Below are 20,740 nucleotides of genomic sequence, written 5' to 3'. Positions count from 1 at the left end.
GGAAGCAACCTAGATGTCCATCGGCAGACGAATGGATAAGAAAGCTGTGGTACATATACACAATGGAGTATTGGTCAGCCATTAAAAAGAATGCATTTGAATCAGTTTTAATGAGGTGGATGAAACTGGAGCCTATTATACAGAGTGAAGTAAGTCAGAAAGAAAAACACCAATACAGTATGCTAATGCATATATATGGAATTTAGAAAGCTGGCAACAATGACCCTATATGCGAGACAGCAAAAGAGACACGGATGTATAGAACAGCCTTTTGGACTCTGTGGGAGAAGGTGAGGGTGGGATGATTTGAGAGAATAGCACTGAAACATGTATATTATCATATGTGAAACAGATTGCCAGTCCAGGTTTGATGCATGAGACAGGGCGCTCAGGGCCAGAGCACTGGGATGACCCAGAGGGATGGGATGGGGGTTCAGGATGGGGAACACATGTACACCCATGGCTGATTCATGTCAATGTATAGCAAAAACCACTACAATATTGTAAAGTAATTAGCCTCCAATTAAAATAAATAAATTTAAAAAATTAAATAAGAAAAAAAGGAAATATTTGCAAGTGTGTATAATCAAGAATTTACTATGTTTAACATATGAGTGAGTGAAGTTGCTCAGTCGTGCCCAACTCCTAGCGACTCCATGGACTGTAGACTACCAGGCTCCTCCATTCATGGAATTTTCCAGGCAAGAATACTGGAGTGGGTTGCCATTTCCTTCTCCATGGGATCTTCTTGACCTGGCGATCGAACCTGGGTCTCCCGCATTGGACGCAGACACTTTACCATCTGAGCCACCAGGGAAGTCCTAACATATGAAGAACTACTAACACATTCAACACAAAGATAAATGCTCAAAATAGAATCATAAGCTAAGGAAATTAAAGAACAAGGTTATCAAGTTGGCAAAGAAAAAACAGACAGCATGGAACATTGCAAAGGCTGTCAATACAGATTACTTATAATAATGATAATGATACTAGGCCAAAGCTGTATTTAAGGGAAAATTAATAGCCTTATTCATTATTAAATAAAAAAGAAATACATGACATGAGCAGTTAAACTAAAAACATGACAAAGAGAATAACCAAACAAGATTAAGCAGAGAAGGGAGAATAAACTTAATAAAGATAAAAGCAGAGAAAAGTTATGGGCAGGGCAGATGGAGACAAAGCAGTTGAAGGTAGGAGGAAAAACACGAGAGTGGTTTCCAGAAGGAGGGAAAGGCTAGCTGTTCTGAAATAGAGTGGAGCCTCTGTGTAAAACCCATTGAATTTTAGCAACAGGAGGCTCATTAGTGACCTGGGTGAGAGCAGTTCCCAGGTGTGGTGGACACAGAGGTCAGAACATGTGCGGTAAGAAGGGACTGGCAAGTGAAGAGTGGCTACAGCAAGGGAACACATCCCGTCAAAGGATCTGGATGTGAAGGAAAATATTCGAGAATGGGCACGGACCTGTGGGGTGTTAAAGAACTTCACCTGTGAGAGAAGAGGGACCTGAAGACATTCACATGTTGATGGGAAGGATGTGGCAGAAGGGGAGAGGCTTCTGCCACATGGAATAAAGAGGATGGGACATGTCTGGTAGTCCAGTGGCTAAGACTCTCCACTCCCAGTGCAGGGGACCGAGGTTCGATCCCTGGCTGGGGAACTAGATCCCACATGGTGCAACCAAAGTGTTCACACACTGCAACTATGATTTGGGTCAGTTAAGTAAATAATAACTGAAATAAATATATATTTTTTTTAAAGAAGAAGAGGATGGATTACAAGAGGCATAGATTCCTGAGAAAGTGGGAGGTGAGGGGGAATCAATAGCAAAATTTTTGAAACAGTGGCTCATCATGAAAGCGATATGGTGGGTCATGATGCTAAAATAAAAGAAAAAAGGAAAAAACAAAAGGGAGAGAGTGGAAAATACCTGAGTGCATTACAGGGTTAAAGGTAAATACTGTTTGTGAATCTGTTTCAATTATGTCCCAGTGTGTGTGTGCGTGCATGTGTGTGAATGTATTCTGTACTGCATCTTACTGTTAGTTTAAAGGTGCTTGGAGCACCTTTAAAGGTCCCTGATCTAGATCCCTGATCTAAAGCCTAAATGGGAAGTATAAGCTACAGGCACATTGGTTTTTGATGGTAGAGAGGACCGAGCGTCTCTGTATAAGACGTGGGAAGATGAGAGGAAGGATGGGGATGGGACGGTGATGGGCTGCAGGTTTGGTGTCTTTGAAATTTGGATTTTGAGCATGTTGCCTGCCAGGCAGGAGACAAGATGATCATTCTCTAGGGTAAGGTGAGGAGGTGGGCTGTTCCCAGGACGGAGGCGGGTGGAGACGCCTTGGCAGAGCTTCCATGGGGAAGAATAGAACAGACTGACTTGAGAAACACAGATGGATGCTGGGCACTGTGCCGGCTTCATTGAGACTAGTGACCATGAATGTGTAGCTTTGCCAATTTGCCTGGTTGGGCAATTTCTCCAGCAGAGCTCACCCAAGCGGCAGAGGCCCAATTAGATGGTTCTTGCTTCACTGTGCGTCTCTGGACCAGTAAACTGAGGCATCCCTGCCGATGAACGCTAGAGCTGAGTGGGAGGCAGGGGCTTCACAAACCCACTAGTGAATTCCTTTCACCTCCTTCTGCTCAGAAGCTCAGGGTATGGTAGTTTTCATCAGAGTCATTTTAACATCTCTGGCACTGGAGCTGCTGAAAATTATTAACTTCCTTTGGCCCTAGGAAGCTGGGCGAGGTCTTCAAGGTCACACACATGAGGCTGAAACTGGCTACCCAGCTGGGCTCATCCTTATCACAAACAAGATGAAGTTAGTGCTTGGTTTTCTCTTTGAGAAGAATACTGAGAATGCTTTCTAGAAACTCACGTGAGCATGCATGAGTATGTGTGTGTTGTTTTAGTCGTGTCTCACTCTTTGTGACCGTATGGACCGTAGCCCAGTAGGCTCCTCTGTCCATGGGATTCTCCAGACAAGAATACTGGAATGGGTTGCCATGTCCTCCTCCAAGGGATCTTTCTGACCCAGAGATTGAACTGGCAAGTGGATACTTTTCCACTAGAGCCACCTGGTCAGCTCCTTGGAAACTCATACATACACATTCCAAAAGGAGCATCAGACATAAAGGGATGACGCTGCCCACATATTTACTGAGCATGGAACATGTCCCCTTCGGTTAATATTTGACGTAAAGCCATGAATTGTGTTAAGTTTTGCATTTCTTTGTTTTTTTCCCATCCCCACCTCCTAGACAGGCATGAACACCAGCCCCCTGCACTAGGTGAGTAGGGCCTTTGACAGAGCTGAGCCCTCTCTTGTTCCTGAAATGCTTCCCCTCTGTCTTCAATCACACCCACCCCAGGCTTTCCACTCCAGCTCTGACAGCCCCTTTGAATGACCTTGGAATGTCCTTACCAAGCTGGCGTATTCACTGGGCATCTGCTGTGTGACAAAGACTAATTTAGACATGGTGGGGAGGGGGCGGGGCTGTTAACAAACCAGACAGATCGGCAAGTCCTCAGCCTCATGAAGTCTGCATTCTAAAAGGTAAGAAAGAACATAAGGTGGAATGAGGGGAAGAGTGAATGGAGGGGGATAGCTTGCTTTCAAGGCGGGGTCAGGGATGGCTCGTCTGAGGAAGCACCCTCTGAGACATGGCCTGATGATATGGAGTCAGCCGGCCTAAGGGAAGATTGCTCCAGGTGGAGGAGATTGCAAGTGCAAAGGCCCTGAGGTGGGCACAGACTTGGTGACTGTGAGGGAGAGAAGGGAGGCCAACAGAACAGGAGCAGAGTGAACCATGGAGCTAGGAACACGAGATGAGCTGGAGAGGATGACGGATCTTTTAGACCCAGGAGGAGGAGTCTGGATTTTATTAGAGCAGATTAAACTAAATATGGCCCAAACTGAACTCCTAGTCTTCTTTCCCCAGCCTGGTTTTCCTAGAATCTTGTGTCTGGAACATTCCTGGCATCAGGGAGTAATTCAGGCCTGCCCAGTTATGGGTTTTGCCTTGGCCGCATCTCACTCCACAACACCTTCCTCATGCTCTTGCCTCCTAAACGACACTGGTAGCCCAGACCCTCCTGCATATTCAGACTTGTTGTGTAACTGTCTGATATGCTTCCCTACTGCAGATCCCACCAGCACCTCGAATGCATGTGCAGAACTGATCTCTTTATCTGTTTTCCTAAGCCTCCTTCATTCCCTATCACCATGAATGACAACACCCAGTTGCCTAAGGAAAACATATCAACCCCTTTTCCCTGCTCCCAAATCCAGTCTGTAACTAACTTCTGCTGATTCTATCTCTTCAATGTCTCTTGTAGTTGTCACATCCTCATCATACACTATTGAGGGAAGGTCTTCTTCCTACTGCAGTAGCCTACCTGGTTTTCTGTCTATAAATCTCATTCTTTTTGAATTCATCCTACATATTGGCTCCAGAATGGATTTTTGTAAATCACAAATTCTCATGATGTTTCATCTTTGCTTGGAACTCTTGAAAGACTCCCTGTTGCACTGAGGATAAAGCCTGAACTTCTCTAAAGGGCACAAAAAGACCTCAAAGACCAAAGGCCCTTGGCAACCTCTTTTATCTTTATTTCCCCACCTCCCACTGCCCATGACATACTGGTCATATTGGACCACTGAAGTCCTGCAAATGTGCAAGTCTAATGCTAGGTCTTGCTCTGGCTCTTTTTTCTTTCTAGAGTGTTGTCTCCTCCTGTCCATCTGGAAAGCTCTGTTAAGCATCTTTTCTATAGAGTGGTGTGGGCTCCCTCATCCCATTTATCCTTGCTAGCTGCAGCCATAGAGTCTGTATGCCAGGATCATTCTGCTCAGAGCCCATTGAGGTCTGAATGTTTGAGTCCCCCCAGATTCGTACACTGAAATCCTAATGCCCATGGGTGATGGTAATAGCCAGCGAGGCCTTTGGGAGCCACTTCAATAGTGAGGATGGTGCTCTCACGAATGGATGGGGTCAATGATTTATAAAAGAGGCTCCAGAGAGATCCCTGGTCCCCGTCCATCACGTGAGGATATAAGGAGAAGACGGAGACCTGCAGGAGGGTCAGGAGGAGGACCCCGGCACCCTGGTCTCAGAATTCCAGCTTCCAGAACTGTGAGCAATACATTTTTGTGGTTTATAAGCTACCCAGTCTGTGGCATTTTATTATAGCAGCCCGAATGGACTAAGGCAGTACACAAGCCAACTTTGACTATTACCCCACTGGCCTGAGAGGTGTAGAATGAAACCCCACGTTAGGAGGCTCTGGCTGGCTAGGTGTCCTCCAAACCAAAGCCTACCATTTTGGCTTTGTCTTTATAATAACACTGATACTAACATGATTAGTAATAACTATAATAGGAAACCAGTACCTACCAAATATTTGCTATCTGATTGGTACTGTAGATACAATAGTGAATAAGACATATATTGTTGTAGGAAATTTACAGTGTAGTGAGGGCACAGGCAATCAACAGGTGAAAAAGCATTGCTTACTGTGCTCGAGTATATTCCCTGCCCTTCCTTGCTGCCTTTTAGGCAGAGCCCTCTTGCCTATGCCATCGACTTTGGCCTGGTGACTTTGTCCCACGGAAGGTGAGAGGGCATGACATAGGGATGCTCAAGCAGATACCCCCAGAATGAGAGGCTATGTAGGTTTCCCCTGAGCCCTGCAGAGCTGCACCTGACCTACAGCCCTCATGGGATGCAGGTGAGAAATTAATATTTGTTGTTGCAATTTGTTGAGATTTTTGCACAGTTGATGCCATAGCAAAAGTTGACTCATACACTTAGGACAAGGGATGGAGAAATGGGAAAGTGAAGGATGGCTCTTCTGGATGGGGTAGTCAGAGAAAGCCTCTCTGAGGAGGTGATGAGAAGGATCCAGCTTCCTGAGGAGCATTCCAGCACGGTGAACCTCAGGTCAAAGGCACTGAGGTGGGAAAGAGTTTAGAGTACCTAAAAGTCTGAAAGAGGGCCAGCGCATCTGGGAAAGGTGAGAGAGGGGAGGGGGCACGGATGACGGGAGGAGGAGGAAGAGTCCATCCCTGCACCTCTCAGATCTTTGGCTCAGAGATCACCCTCGGCATCCAGAGTGCTCAGCTGAGGCTCCATGCCTTTCTTGGCATGACGTCTGTTGGGTCATGGTTGGGGAGATCATAGAACATAATGCCCCAACTGGGACACTTTTGAGAACGAAAGATGAGACCACTCAGTAATTACCTTAGGACGGAAGATGTAAACTGGGATGGTCCCAAGCAAATATGGACGGATGGTCGTCCCCACACGCGGTCTTTTACTTTCCTTCCACAAAAGTATCTTTTATCCTGAGCAAGTAGTTCCTCATTCACAATCCAGTCCCCTTCTGGAAGAAAATCTTAAACCAAAACTCACCAGGAGGGCTCTGACAATTGCTAAATTCTTGTGTCCTGCGATTGGACCCTGACTGTACCCCTTAGAGGCTGGCTAGGTTCTTGGTATAAAGTGACTGCTTATCAGCACCAGGCCAACCTGTGGGAATTTCCTGCTGTCTGAAACTACCCTGAGTCGTGATTGACTTTTGCCACACCTGTGGAAGAATGCCCACTCAAACCACTCCTGGAGCCTACCCTGGGCTTAGACCCTCTTTAGACCCACTCAGAGGTCCCTGCCAAGGCCAGGCTCTGAGCTGGGATCTCATCCTGAGCTGATGACTGAGGATCTCCTGTCACCAGCAGGCAGGACATCTCTGGTCCCTGCTGGTCCCATGTGTGAGGACAGTGCCTGCCCTGTACTCCTGGGAGTACAGGAGTACAGGAGCTCACTCTGCACTCCCCGGGCTCAGCTTTTACCCTGAAAACAGACCATACATTCTTAGGAAAGTATGTGTAGTCAGATCAAGCCACTGGGCCTCCCAATTTGGGTTTGTCTGGTGTTGTGGAGTGGGGGAAGTTTCTGTACCTCACTTTCTACTTCCACATGTAGCAAAATTAGACTAAGCACTCTGAAATCACACCTTGGTTGTGAAGATGCATTACGATAAAGCTTCTGAAAGGCAAGGTGTGCAGTCCCGAGCCTGGGCACCCGGGTATTATACCACACATCAATCTTCGCTGAACTGGAAACAATGGGCATGTCTCAGCGCTCCTGCTGGAGACCACACAACATCTCCACAAAGGCCTCTGCTCAGCGTACCTCTGAGTCTCAACCAGCCTGCGGGGGCGAGAGCGGGGTCTCCCCACCTCTCCCCAGCATAGCCCACTCCTCAACCAGGAAGGCGCCAGACCAAAAAGTTTGCACTCTGATCCTCAGTAGCTCTTCTCCATGGATGAGTGGGCGATTCTGACCAGACTCCTCCTGTGGGGGGATGACGGCCTGGCGGCTAAGACTCCATGTACCACCTTTTTTGGGAAGACTGACTTAGGCAAGGAGACGTGTTCTATCAGCTGCACGGAGGTGCCTGGGGCCGGACGGTGCTGACAGTAGTTGAGCGCTGACTGTTCTGTTGGACTAGAGTTCTGTCTGGGATTCCAAGGAGCCATGCCCTGTGGGGTGAGGCATGGGTGCCTTGATGACTGGTTTCTCCGTACGCCAAGCAAAGGCTTCTCAAAAGCGCTTTCACAGCTGTGAGGCCCCACAGATGCTCAGGCCAGCCCCTAGGATCCCTGAGTGATATTTGTGAAGACTCTTCTCCCCATGGGGCAGACCTCAGTCAGCCTCTGTGCCCCGTGTCGGGGTTTACTTCACCTATTCTTCATTAATGTCATCAGCCAGACACAGCTATGAGCTGGTGAGAAGTCTGTGGGCACGATGTAGCCCCAGAACCCAAGCCTTCCTATGAGTTCAGGGGAACTCAAGAAAGGGTATAATCTACATTCCCAACAGCTCACAAGGTGCTCCTGGGACCCTCTTGGAGAGCCCCACCAGCTTCTCCAGAGCATCTTCCCTCAGGGAGACTAGAGCTATCCACGGTCCTGGCCACTCTAAGCCCAGTCCTAACTGCAGACCAGCAGCCACTGCAAACTGGAAAGGCACACTCAGTGGAAGTCCCTGGATCATAAGAAGTATACTTGGATCTTCTTCCGGGTAATCCACAGTGATACAGGTGAGTTTATAGTTAGCCTGAGAGAGCTACCTTCAAGACCATAGTCAGAGCAGGTTGGGGCATGCCCTTGACCTGTTTCCCTGAGTAAGATGGGAGTTAACGAGGTAGCCGAGGGGAGTAGTCCTGTCACCGAGCCCATCTCCGGAGACCCCCAAGATTGCCTTTCTTCACAGGAAGGGAGGAAGGTCATTGTTCCCCCAAGAAGTGTAGCCCAAGGCTGTCCTTGAAATCCAGTCCCTACAAAAGGTGAGCAGTGTCTTCCCCAGAAACCTCAGAGCCCGAGAACACCCACAACACCTAGAGCTCGATGGGGATGTACTTCCAGGTGAGATGACAAGTTCGTCTAGAGGCTCACCGATGGGGGAGGGTATTGGGAGAGCTTCGAGCCCCAGGCCCTGAGTCAGCAGCTGTGAAAACAGACCCTGATTAGAGAGGCTCTGGGTCTCTCCCGTAGCTCTCTGAGCAGACATCACAGAGAACCGTGGAAAAGGCACAGTCTGTGCTGCTGCATGGGGAATGCACTTGGTGTACACAGAAATTCAAAAATTTTATAAAGGGAAAAGAACCTGTCTGCTCTGATCCCCAAAGCTGAAAGCTAAAGTGAGAAAAGCAGATATACCCATTTCTCCGGCCCCAACCCTCAAGGAGAGGTCACAATGCAGGATAAGACCCCTAAAATTTAGTCAGTTTTCCCAGCCCCCAGTCCACCCAGGTGACTGTGGTGCCCAGATACCTCGGCCCAGGACTCTTAGGTGTAGGAATATGGCCTTTGGTCTGGGTCTTGTTCTAAGCTGTTTTTGCAGTTTGGTTCTGGATAGATTCCTGGGTTTGACTGGGCTGAAATTTTGCCCATGATGCTCAGAAGAAATCTTCTGAGAATCTTCCAATTGGAATGAATTTTTCTTCCTTACATACTGGCAGCACTTTGTGGCCACATCTCTAAATTGCAGTAATTCAAAGATTGATTTATCATAAAAGAAGGTGCTTATCACACTCACTAGATCATGAGTTGCTGGAGGACAAGGACCACATGAGAATTATTGCCATCCCTGTCCTAGGGTCGAGCAGCACTGTGTCAGGTGTGGAGAGGACCTCCCCTCCACATTTTTTGCATTCATAGACGTGAAAGGCAGGTGATCAAAACACTGAGTTGTGATGTCACAATACTGAACTTTGCATCCCACTCCCCACCAGGATATCAACGTGGAGGTCAATACTCCTTGAACCCCAGAAGGCCACCACCATCAAAACTACCCACATTATGCCAGCCTCATAGCAACAACATATGATCACAACATATGACCACATAAATTCTAAACCCATGCCCCACGAGGCTGCCATCCTATCAGGGGACCAAGCCCCTCAGGAATGACCCCAAACACTCCTGCAAGCAATTGGCACACAGAGGGTATTCCTTATTAGTGGGGTTCACTAATCTGATACAGATCATCTAGGAAGATTTTAGAACAATAATTCCTGGCTCCCATCCCAGACCTGCTGAATCAGAATTTCTGGGGATGAGACCAAGATTCTCTGTTTTTAAAAGCCTATGAGTGATTCTAATAATTAGCTGGGTTGGGGTTCATTTTATATTGGTCAGGGCCACCAGAGATACCTCCTTCCCCCATAAAGTATCAATTTAAAAATAAAGGTAACAAGTGATGTTTGTGACCCACAGTAGCCTGGTGGGAAAAGTGTAGATTCTTCTTCCTTGGATGTGCTGGGAGCCTCCTTTGTGAGCCATCCCTGCCCATCCAGTCTTTGCCTGATGAGACCCTCCACCCCAACTCTCCAGTGCACTGAATACCTTGGTTCTACAGGCTCAGTTCTTACAGCCAGATCCTGAGCCAAGCCCAGCCAAGGCTGACAGTCACAGGAAGTCCCATCCCCTCAAACCAGTGGGGTGACAATGAGTATGGCTTCCCAGAGTCAGCATTTGGTGGGGTTGTGAGGAGCCTGGCACACCCACAGGCACGCAGAGCTTCCAGACCCTCCCCACCTGCCATCCCTGCCCTCCTATGTGTGCCCCAGCCCAGGGACTGGGCTGCTTTCCTGATTCTTGGTCTCTTCTCCAGTCCCTGCTGTGAGAGAAGCTCTTAATGAAAAGGCAGCCTCTTGCCGGGGATGGGATGGCCTGCCTGGGTAGACGCTCTTCCCCTGGTGAGGACCAGAGGCCACCTTCCCCCATCAAGTATCTGCCTATTTAAGAACAACGGTAACAAGCAATATAGGACCCACTCTAGTCTGGTGAGACAAGTGTTGAAGCTACTTCCTTGGATATTCTGATTGGAAATACTGGCAGGCCTCTTTATGAGCCATCTGTTCATCCAGGGTCAGTTCTCCCAGCCCCAGTCTCCCTCAACTCCAGGTTTCTCTTCCTAGGCTGCCCCTGTGGCCCCATCAGGCTTCACAGCCCTGACTTTAGTGCCCATTCCCCATTGCAGTAGCAGATACAGACGGTTCCCACCTCCTGTCACTGCCAGGACTTTCTTCTCTGGAAAACGAACCCTTTGAGTTACTGCAGACCGTTTACAGAGCAGGCACCCCCAGCTCCACCACAAGCTAGCACACGTCTTCAGTGTCCATGTGCTGGGGGACCAGGTAACAGAGGAAGGGGGCCTGAAACCATCTGGTTTCAACTTCTAGGAATTGACCTGAAATTGACAAAGTTGGACCAAAGCAATCTCCAGGTTCTCTGTTTCTCTTCCAGGGACCCATGTGGGTTTATGGGACCTTTATGGAAGCCCAGAGAAGTAAGGAGAACATTATATCAGCAGAGGGAGCTCACACTACCCTTATCACGACCCCCACCCCGATCACAAGCAATTACCAGGAATATTATCTGTCATACTGAGGCTGACGCTTTCAAACCCCAGCTGATCCCAGTTCTCTCTGAACGTTTGAAAGAGGCAGTTTCCAAGGACTCTAGTTATCGTGATCATGTTTTCTGGGATGAAGGAAAGGATGCTTGAAACTGTACTTGTCCTGGAAAACCTGGGGTTAAATATTTATGGGGAATGAGAGGATTCAGCCACGAAGAAGGAAAACTGGACATGCCTCACGTGTCAACAGGGCATTGCGGTTGAAGTGGGAGGGGAGTGGAAAAGCAGCTGCCTGTTTAAAAATACAGCTAGCAAGCGAAGTATGTGACCTATATGAAGAAAACCACAAAGCTGTTATATTTAGAAAAATGAAAGTAGACGGACAAAAGAGTGACACGTCGTGTTTCAGGATGGGAAGGCTGTGTAGTATAAAAATGCCTACTTTCCTGAAGTTAATTTATAGTTTAATAGGAGCACACATACAAAATCCCAATAGGATTTTTTTTTTTTAATATGACAAAATGATTCTAAAATTAATCTTGAACAGCAAACAGATGAGAATAACAATGAATATTCTGAAAGAGAAAATAATTAACGGAGGAAGGAGTAGTTTCCAGCTCTGCCAGATATTAGAACATATTATAAAACAACAATTAAAATTATTCAATACCGGTGCTAAGATAGAAATGAGCAGCTGAACAAAGCGGTGAGTCAAGAAAGAGACTTAACTACATCCGAGGATTCAGAATGTGATAGAACAATTCATTTGCCTCAAATCAAAAGGGAAATGAATTACTTAATAAATTGTGTTGGAAAACTGTGTAATAGTTTGGACAATATCATACATTCATCTAAATAAACTCCAGATGGATTAACAAATTATATTAAAAAAAAAATCAAATTACTGACAAATAACCAAAAATAGAACAGACTGTTTTTTCAGATCGGTGGCAGAATGATAACTTTGTCAGCTTTGAAAAGAAATCACAAATATCGAGGGATTTGTCTGCATAAGTATGTAAAACAACTGTACAATGCAAACTAGCAAAACAGAAATAAAGAAAAAAGAAAGCTGGAGATTGGGGAAAATATGTATATCAAATGGAAAGAGCCTTCAAATTGAAAAGGAAAACACCAACGCAACACTCTCATAGATAGCCACGTGTCAGGATAGACAGTTGTTACCCAGGGGTTGCAAACAGCAGATGCTCCAAGTCCCTGCGGGGCAGGGCTGCGCCCAGGCCAGCTGGAGAAAGGCCAGGACCTGAGTCCTGTAATGGAAATCCTGACACCTCGTGCTCCAACAGGGACACGCGTCCAGCCACGCATACCCCGCAGTCTCTCTCTAGATCCTACTCCCATGGACCCTACCTCCCTTCTTTCATTCTCTCACTTTGGGAGCAGCCAACTCCTTTGGGAACCACTACACACCGAGTACTGAGAGACCGCGCGCGTGTGTGTGCACACTTGTGCACATGTGTGTCGATGTATCCAATGGACATCCTCCTTTTGCAGAGCCCCAGACCCCCTGGATTCTCTCAGAACCCATACGGCCATCAGAGTAGCTTTCTTCCCAGCAGGGCCCCCACTCCGTCCTCCCATCTTTGAGGCCCAACTGTTCTAGCAGCATTGATGAAAGTCTATGCTCTATGAACAGAAGGGTGGTTGCTCCCCTGTTACACACCTCCTGTGATACCTGCCACATCACTGGACCTCAATGAATATGTGTCAAATAAAAGAATGAACCTTCATGGGGCGGTTTCTAAACGCATCTGATTCACCAATGCTTCTAGATGAAAAAGTAAACTTTGAACCACAAGAGCCCACTTTAATTTACATAATTATGTCTATCTTCATGTGCAAGCGAGCTCATTGAGGTCAAGGGCTGTGCCCAATTCATCTCTAGATTCGCAGCACTTATCATAACATTTGGCACTTCATGGAAGTTGACAAGGGTGTGCTGGAGGGATGCATTCAATTTATACCTATTAAATTGGCAATTTTTAAAAGGCCGCACAAATCCTTGAGATTTGGTGATGCTGGTAAAGATTGCAAGAGATACATGTGACCCATATGAATAAAACTATAAAGTTGTTAAAGTTTAGAAAAGTGGAAGCAGATGAACACACAGAGAAATCTATGCCGTATTTCTGGACGGGAAGGACGTGTGTTATATGAATCTTAGTCTTAACCTTCAAGCTTTTGTTACTGACATTACGACCTGGCAGAACATTCTGGGGGAATGATATGAGTATTTTTAAATGTTCCTACTCTGGCCCAACAACCTCATTTCTGGAAATTTACCTCAAGGACAGAATTCAAGAAAAGATATAAAAAGGTCATATGCTTGAGGATGGGTTCCGGGTGGCTCAGCTGGTAAAGAATCTGCCTGCTAATGCAGAAGATGCAAAAGACGCAGGTTCTATCTCTGGATCAGGAAGATCCCCTGGAGAATGAATGGCAACCCACTCCTGTGTTCTTGCCTGGAAAATTCCATGACAGAGGAGCCTGGTGGGTTATAGTCCATGGGCTCACAGAGTCAGACATGACTGAGCACACATGAGCATGCATGCTTGAGGATGTTAAAAGCTTATAAAAAAATAATTGAGCTATACTGCATTTCCCCCAGAGGATAATTGGCTAAGTCATGGTCCACTCACTAGACAGAATATTCCATAGATTTTAAGACTGGTAAAGTACGAAAGACATGTAGTAACATGACAAGATATGCAATATAATATGAACTTCAAAAGACAGAATGTAAGACGGTATGTTCACTTTGATTAAAACCATGAACTTCAAAAGACAGAATGCAAGACGGTATGTTCACTTTGATTAAAACCATATGAAATATGTGTGTGTGTGGGTAAGAATCAAAAAGGAATGGCCAAATTTGAAATTGGCTTTGGTTGAAAGAAGTGAAATTAGGAATATCTTATTTATTTAAAACTTTAAAATACTAGAGTATACCAAAAGTCTGTGCTGAGTAGAGGTCCTTGGACTCAAGACACTCCTTGAAAGAGTTACAGTACATTGTATGGACATGGCACTAAGATCTCTGCCCCTCAGCCTGAGCGGGATCATCCCCAGAGGTGTCCCAGTTTAGAATTTTACCAGGATTGGCCACACCTACTCATGCAGCTGATTTGGTACATAGTAGGTGCTCAATACATCAATATGGATGGATAAATGGATGGGTAGGTAGAAGGAATGAGAAAAAGTAAAGATGAAAAAAGTGACCTCAACAAAGGTATATTGCAACCTGAATACTCTTTGGAAGGACTGATGCTGAAGCTCTAATACTTTGGCCACCTGATGTGAACAGCTGAGTCATTGGAAAAGGCCCTGATGCTGGGAAAGACTGAGGGCAGGAGGAGAAGAGGGCGACAGAGGATGAGATGATTGGATGGTGTCACTGACTCAATGGACATGAACTCGGGCAGACTCTGGGAAGCAGTGAGGGACAGGGAAGCCTGGCGAGCTGCAGTCCATGGGGTCACTAGGAGTCGGACACGACTTGGTGACTGAACAACAAGAATAAATACTGGTGTAGTCCCAACAAGGGCCATGGGTCTAGCCCTCACGGATTTGTTTCACTCTTGTCAATTTCTGTTACTTCATGGGAGTAGCTAAGACCACTGTTTGTTTCTCAGTCTGGACTAATGTTGTCGTCCTAAGCTTTTGATGTCCTTACTGACCTCTTGAATTCTGGAAATCTGGGGCAATAGAGAGAGTGTACATTTGGAACAGAAGCCAACTCTGTCAGTTAACAGTTCAAATTCCAGCCCATCATCTAACGGTTCTATAACTTCTGACCCTAGTTGAGCTTTGTTTTCATCTGTAAAATAAGAGAATAAATATTCCATGATGCTGTAGGGAAGAGTCCTATCTTCCCAATGGCAAAACATCTAAGAAACACTGGCATCTCCCTTTACCTCATGCTTCCTCACTGTCACAATTCTATAGTTTCTAATCATGACCTAATTTAAAATGCAAATACACAGATTTCATCATATTTAGAATCTGACAAGACTAGCTTTTTCTATACTGGTGGTTCTCCATCCTGGGTGACTTCTTCCCCCAGAGGATACAGGCAATGTCTGGAGACATATTTGGTTGTCACAGTTAGTAGTGGAAGGGGTGTCTGTGCTTCTGGCTTCTAGTGGGTAGAAGACAGGAGGGATGCAGCTAACCCACCCTAAAATGCACAAGAGCACCCTCCACAAAAGAATTATCTGGCCCCAAATGTCAGTAGTGCTGAGGTTGAGAATCTCAATGACCTGAGGACTTAGTCCATTCCTCTGACCAGAAATCTGAGTGTGTGTGTGTGTGTGTGTCCATGTCCAGAGCGTGGAGAGGGAATGGTTGAGGGGAGTAACTCAGTGGAGAAAGGATGGGAGGGTGCTAGGAGAGGACCATATCCTGCAGCATCCCTGTATGGAGCACCCTCCTTTACCTCCCAACCCTCCAGTCCTGTATCCTCTGTGACACTTTCCCTGAGCCCCTGAGGACCCACGTCTCCCTTCCCTGGTCTCTCAAGGACCGCTTGCTGATTTGTAACTCACACTGCATGCATCCCTGTGTATTCTCATTTCACACCTATGCCATATACATTAGGAACTGAACAATTAGGATTCACGCCTTCTCCTGGTGGCTTACAAAATGGCCAAGGGAAGCTGGCATCTGTGAGGTCTTGGCATTTTCCTGGTGAAGGCTGTTTTGAAACTTCTTATGCAAGTGGCTGCTAATGGACTGATAATTGGTTTCCTGGCTTCCTTATGAAGTGTGAAGTGCTAGCCTGTCAACACAGCATCAAGTGTTGTGCAAACCACCATCGGTTATTTGTATCTTCCTTCTATTGTATCTCTTGTGGAGAAAGAAGGGGACAGGGTTATATGGGAGAGGCTCCCATATGGTGCTTTTGTAAGGAAGCCAGTGAAACAGGCAGAGTTTCTGGGAAGGTGAAGGGTGTTTGAAACCTGGGGGGCGCTCTCTCACCAGGACCCCGGGTTGAGCACCAGTTCTCCAGGTAGAGCCTGGCACAGGGTAAGAATGCAGTAAGAATACTGTTGAATGGATGGGAAGTGCCATTGTTGCCACCTGCTCTGGAGCAGCGATCCCTGGAGATGTGAATCAGCCAAGGAGGAGGAGAGAGGAAGAGAAAAGACGCCGGTTTCATCTTTTCTTTCAGAATGCTTCTCACGGTGAGGAACATCATCATCTTTAAAACCGAGATGAAAAGAAAGACCATCTACTGAGCATCTACTACTGCGAAGGCAGCTCGCAAGCCAACAAAATGATTCTGAAGTCCCTGCTCGCTGCAGAAAATGTTTTGGAACATGAAGGCAAGAGTGTACTTGTATCGTCTCGGCAGGGCCATTCCCGAGTAAGGAACTGTATTGAAGAAAATGTTGCAAGAGAACAATGCACTGCTGTGCACTTCTCTGGACAAGTGTTCAAAGAAATCTGAGCCTTCAAAACACCCCCCAACTTCAAGTCCTCTTCTAAACCCTCAGAAGGAAAGAATGACATTGTTTGCTAAATATGTGTTAATATTTATCGTGACTAATATTGAAACTTAGGGCACTTAAGCTGACATTTGCTAGAGGTGCTTTTCTACGTACATTTATGACCATATTATAAAACAGAGACTGACTGGACTATTCTATATTGTTATAAATGCTTACAGATATTGTCCTTTTTTCTACGGATCACACACTATTATAGGATCACACATCTATTATAGGATCACACACTATATTATATATTTGATCTGGGGTCAGGAGGAGAATGCCATGTTTTAACTTTATCCCTCGAAGAATGAGCTCTGTATAAATGACCCACTTTAGAAAGTGGTTTTCAAGTGTTCATGATGGAAAATGTGAGGACCATCCGTGTCATAGTTGTCTTTTCCTGTAAATATGATCACAAAGGCTTAGAATTGGGGAGTGCAACCCCATCAGATAGATCAGCAAAGCAAATTTCAGAGAGAAGCTGCCCTGGCTGGAGCCAGGAAACTGAGCTGAGACTAAGACACAGGTCTCCAGATGCTGAATCCCTAATTCTCTCAGGGCACCCAGATCGTCTTAGTACCATCTTTCACCATGAGTTAGACCAGGAGTTCCCTGAAGGCAAAGCCTGAGACCCAGGGATGCATCAGATTAGGGGTTGGGGTCTCAGTAGAGAGGAAGCTGACAGATGGCACTCACTTGCGACCTTGCTCATGGTGCAAAAGCCTGGGGCCAGCACATCCTCTCTGGCCTCCTCCACCAGAGGCAGCATCCCTGAGACTCCAGCCATGTTTGTTATACCGACATGATCAGAAATACCTGAGTGATGGCAGTACCTTGGGGATATCACCCCCCATCTCCCAGAATCATCTGGAAGAAGAAGTGCTTCCTCCCCCCTCCCCCCACCCCCGAGAAGAGTGCCTGCTTCACGGTTCTCATCAATAAGCCTCAGGCTCCTCTTCCTTGTTTTAAACCACAGAGAGCACCACCCGGTACCCGCCAGGACTCCTCTGCCCTCTGCTTCTTCTCAGCTGATTGTAAGCAGTGCTCAACATCCTGTCAGCTTTCCTCCTGGAAGCGGAGAGCCTGCTGAGCAGCACCGACTGAAGTTTTCAGAGATTTCCTGAAAGTACTTCTAAGAGCCAAAAGGGCAAATAAATTCCTGGAGGGCTTGAGTGACAGACCACCCCCCTCCGCCCCACCTCCCAGAGGCAGCATTCTGCTACCTGCATGTCTCAGTTTGTGGAGCAGGGAGCTTTATCCTGGTTCTAAGTCACCGGCTGGCTCTGAGGCACACTTCACTCCTGCCAGCTCTCTGCTCTAGAAGTCTGACCCTTTCAGTTCTCCCTGCCTTGTTTCTCCCAGATGGATTTCAGAGATGGAGCCCCCACGCTCCCTGGGACTCTTGCAGTTCAGACCTTTTGCGTTCTGAGGACCTGACTCTGACCCGCTCTGCAGGGCTCCATTCGACCCACCCATTCTGCCCTAGGCTCATCTCTGAACCTGCCCAGTCCTGCTCCCTGCTAACCTCCCCTGCCCCCTGCCCCCTACCCCCAGCTCCCAGGGTACACGTTGTCAGGCACTATATCCTAACCACATCGGGCCAGAGATCTGTGACTGATTCCATGCAATATATTTTTCAATAATTTGATTTGCTTAATGTACATCTAAGAGCGATTTGATCTTTAAACCTCTGCAAGAATTTTTACGTAAAACTCACAGGTCATCAAAACTGCATTGCCCACTACACAAAGTGATTTTTTTGGTTGTTCAAGACGTAGTCATTGTGGTATGACCTGGCTCAGCCACTTCCGAGCCAAACTCTCCATCATCACAGATATTCCTTATAGTCTCCCAGGTTACTCCTCTCCCTGCCACGAGGGGCCAACATTCTCTACGAGGCAGCACCTGAGAAACCCACTGAGAAGGGAGACGAGAAGTCAGGCTGTCGGCCCTTCCCTGGGGGAAGCAGATTGTAAGAGATGGAGGGTGGCGGGGGTGAGCGTTGGGAGAAAAAGAGACGACAGCCCAGAGAGGGAGAACCTTTGACGTCTGAACAAAGACCAAGCCTGCTCCTTTACACACTGCCCCCTCACGCTAGCTGATTTCCTTGGGAGCCAGGACTTAAAGTATTATTTGTGCCGGAAAGCAAAGTCAGACCATCCCAGAGGAGGGAAGAAAAGAATCCTTGTCGTCCCCAGAGAACAGAGCACTCAACTCCAACCCTTTCTCCCAAAGATCAACAATTCAAAGACAGCTGGATCCCAACCCCTCCCTACATCTGATGCAAGAGGAAGCAATCGGATGAAACCCGCGAGTCCCGGCACGGTCATGGTATCCCGCAGCACCCCCAGGCTGGCAGGGTGTCTAGAGCCTTACGAGCTTTGCCAGCACCTTCCACCCTGGTTCGACGGTGTGGTGTCACCAACAACTAGAAGGGTGAGGAGGAAACGTCTGGGTTTGACAGTGCTTGCGAGGGTCACCGGGGAGAGGAAGGCGCTGTTGAAGAAGCCCTGGATGTCAAGAGCAGTCACGCTCAGTGCTATACCGTTCACGTCACTGCCAGAAATGAGGACTCAGCCAGAGACGTTTCAAGAAAGAGAAGAAGCCAACCAGAGTGAAACTGTGGTTACGACCCTACGAGGTTCCCAAGGACGGGGCCCCCAGATAGGCTAGGACATGGGTCCCTGGCTTCTGCGTAGAAGCGACCCCCCTCCCCGCTCACTTACACACGCAGCCTGGCTTCTTAGCCGACCACTGGTTATTCTTTTGGCACGTGATTGCCTTCTGCCCCACCAGCTCAAAGGCAGGCTGGCACTCAAACTGGAGGGTGTCCCCGTGGCGGAACCGGGAGCCTTCCCGCCGGCCGTAGGCAGGTACACCGGGATCTCCACAGCTGCCCTGCTCGATTTCTGCAAGAGAGGAGAGGAGAGAACAGACACACGTGGTGACTCCACACCGCCCGAAGCCGGGGCGTGACGCTGCACCTCCGCCAGGAGGGCAGGGCTCAGACAGACCCCGTGGGCTTTTGATGAGAAGCCCTGGGAGGAACGGGCCCTCCGGCTCTGGGACTCCGCACCCATAAGGAATACTCCAGGTGCTTGGCTGTTTTTATTCAGGGAAGGTGGTTGTATGTTCCCTGTGAGACACTGTCCTAGGAATTCACAGGTTCACAGGGTTTGGAGCCTTCTTTACTGACTGGACTCTGCATTCAAATTATGCCTGTTCCCTGGTAGATTTGAGGCCCAGTCCCTTCCTGAGCAGTGAAGGTAAGAACAAAATGGGAGGGAGGCTGCCTTTGTGCTGCCTGCCTTTCCCCCACCCAGAGATGATGTGAGAGTCAATACCCACTGCCTTCTGACCTGGAAGCATTTTCACGAAGATATATTTTTAATTCTGTTTGAGACAGGAGCAGGTAAAATGAAAAAACACAGGACTCATTAAGTATGCTTTTAAAGTTCGTGGATCCAACAGTGGTGAGTCGCACAGGCAGTGGGTTCCCCCAGACAGCTCTGGAGGTCTGGACTCAGGGCGTGACGGGTGGAGGCCTGGTGGGAGAGTCAGTCAGGACTGAGACACCCCAGGGAAGTCCTCTGTCCCGGCCTCGGCCTTGGAGTTTCCTCCGGAGTCGCCCCCCACTTCTACGAGCTTGGTGCTATGAGAGATGAAGAGCAGGAGCGGAGGAGGGGAAGGAGTGGGGAGCAGGAGCTCGGTTCCCAGGGAGGAGGGCACCCTCAGGAAGGACTCCGAGTCATGAATGAAGTGACAGATGGTGAGGCGAGGACAGCAGGAGTCCTGTGATTCAGGGGGCTGGGATAGTGGGAGTTTTTGGACACCTTCCCAGGACTGTCAGGCCAAAGCGACACTGCCTCTTCCGTGGGCACCGTTATGGGCTGTCGGAGTCACAGTCCCTGAAGTTGGGGTGATTCTGCACAAAACTCTCTCACCACAGCTGTTGGGTCCTGGGTTCAGGTCTGGCGAGCCCCAGGCACTGCTGCCTTATCTGGACGGTGACCGTGGTCACCTTCGTGGTCCCCCTCCCTCAAGCCAGGGCCTCCAGCCCACTGCTGAGAGCAGGCAGAACAAGGTGTTCTTTGGCTGGGATTGAGTGAGTGTGTATGTGTGTGTGAGAGAGAGAGAGTGTGTGGATTTGTGTGTGCAAGAGAGAGTCAGAGTGTGTGTGTATGTGTGAGAGAGAGTGTGTGTGTGTTAGAGAGAGTCAAAGTGTGTGTGTATGAGAAAGACAGAGAGACAGTGTGTATGAGAGAGAAAGTCATTGTGTGTGTGTGTGTGTG

General features: G+C 47.7%; 1 protein-coding gene across 1 annotated transcript in view; it reads right to left on the bottom strand.

The window, feature by feature from the left end:
* The window catches only part of CSMD2 (CUB and Sushi multiple domains 2), a 275,213-nt gene extending 255,396 nt beyond the window's left edge, over positions 1-19,817 (bottom strand). Inside the window, 2 exon segments of the mRNA XM_070362524.1 lie at positions 19,175-19,357; positions 19,808-19,817. Of these exon segments, the coding sequence (XP_070218625.1) occupies positions 19,175-19,357; positions 19,808-19,817 (193 nt within the window).
* Between the last annotated feature and the right edge of the window lie 923 nt (positions 19,818-20,740).

This window comes from Bos mutus, chromosome 3 (genome assembly GCF_027580195.1).
Source record: "Bos mutus isolate GX-2022 chromosome 3, NWIPB_WYAK_1.1, whole genome shotgun sequence".
In the NCBI taxonomy this organism is placed as follows: domain Eukaryota; kingdom Metazoa; phylum Chordata; class Mammalia; order Artiodactyla; family Bovidae; genus Bos; species Bos mutus.
Note: the sequence above shows the minus strand (reverse complement) of the source record. Positions and strands in the feature narration are given on the sequence as shown.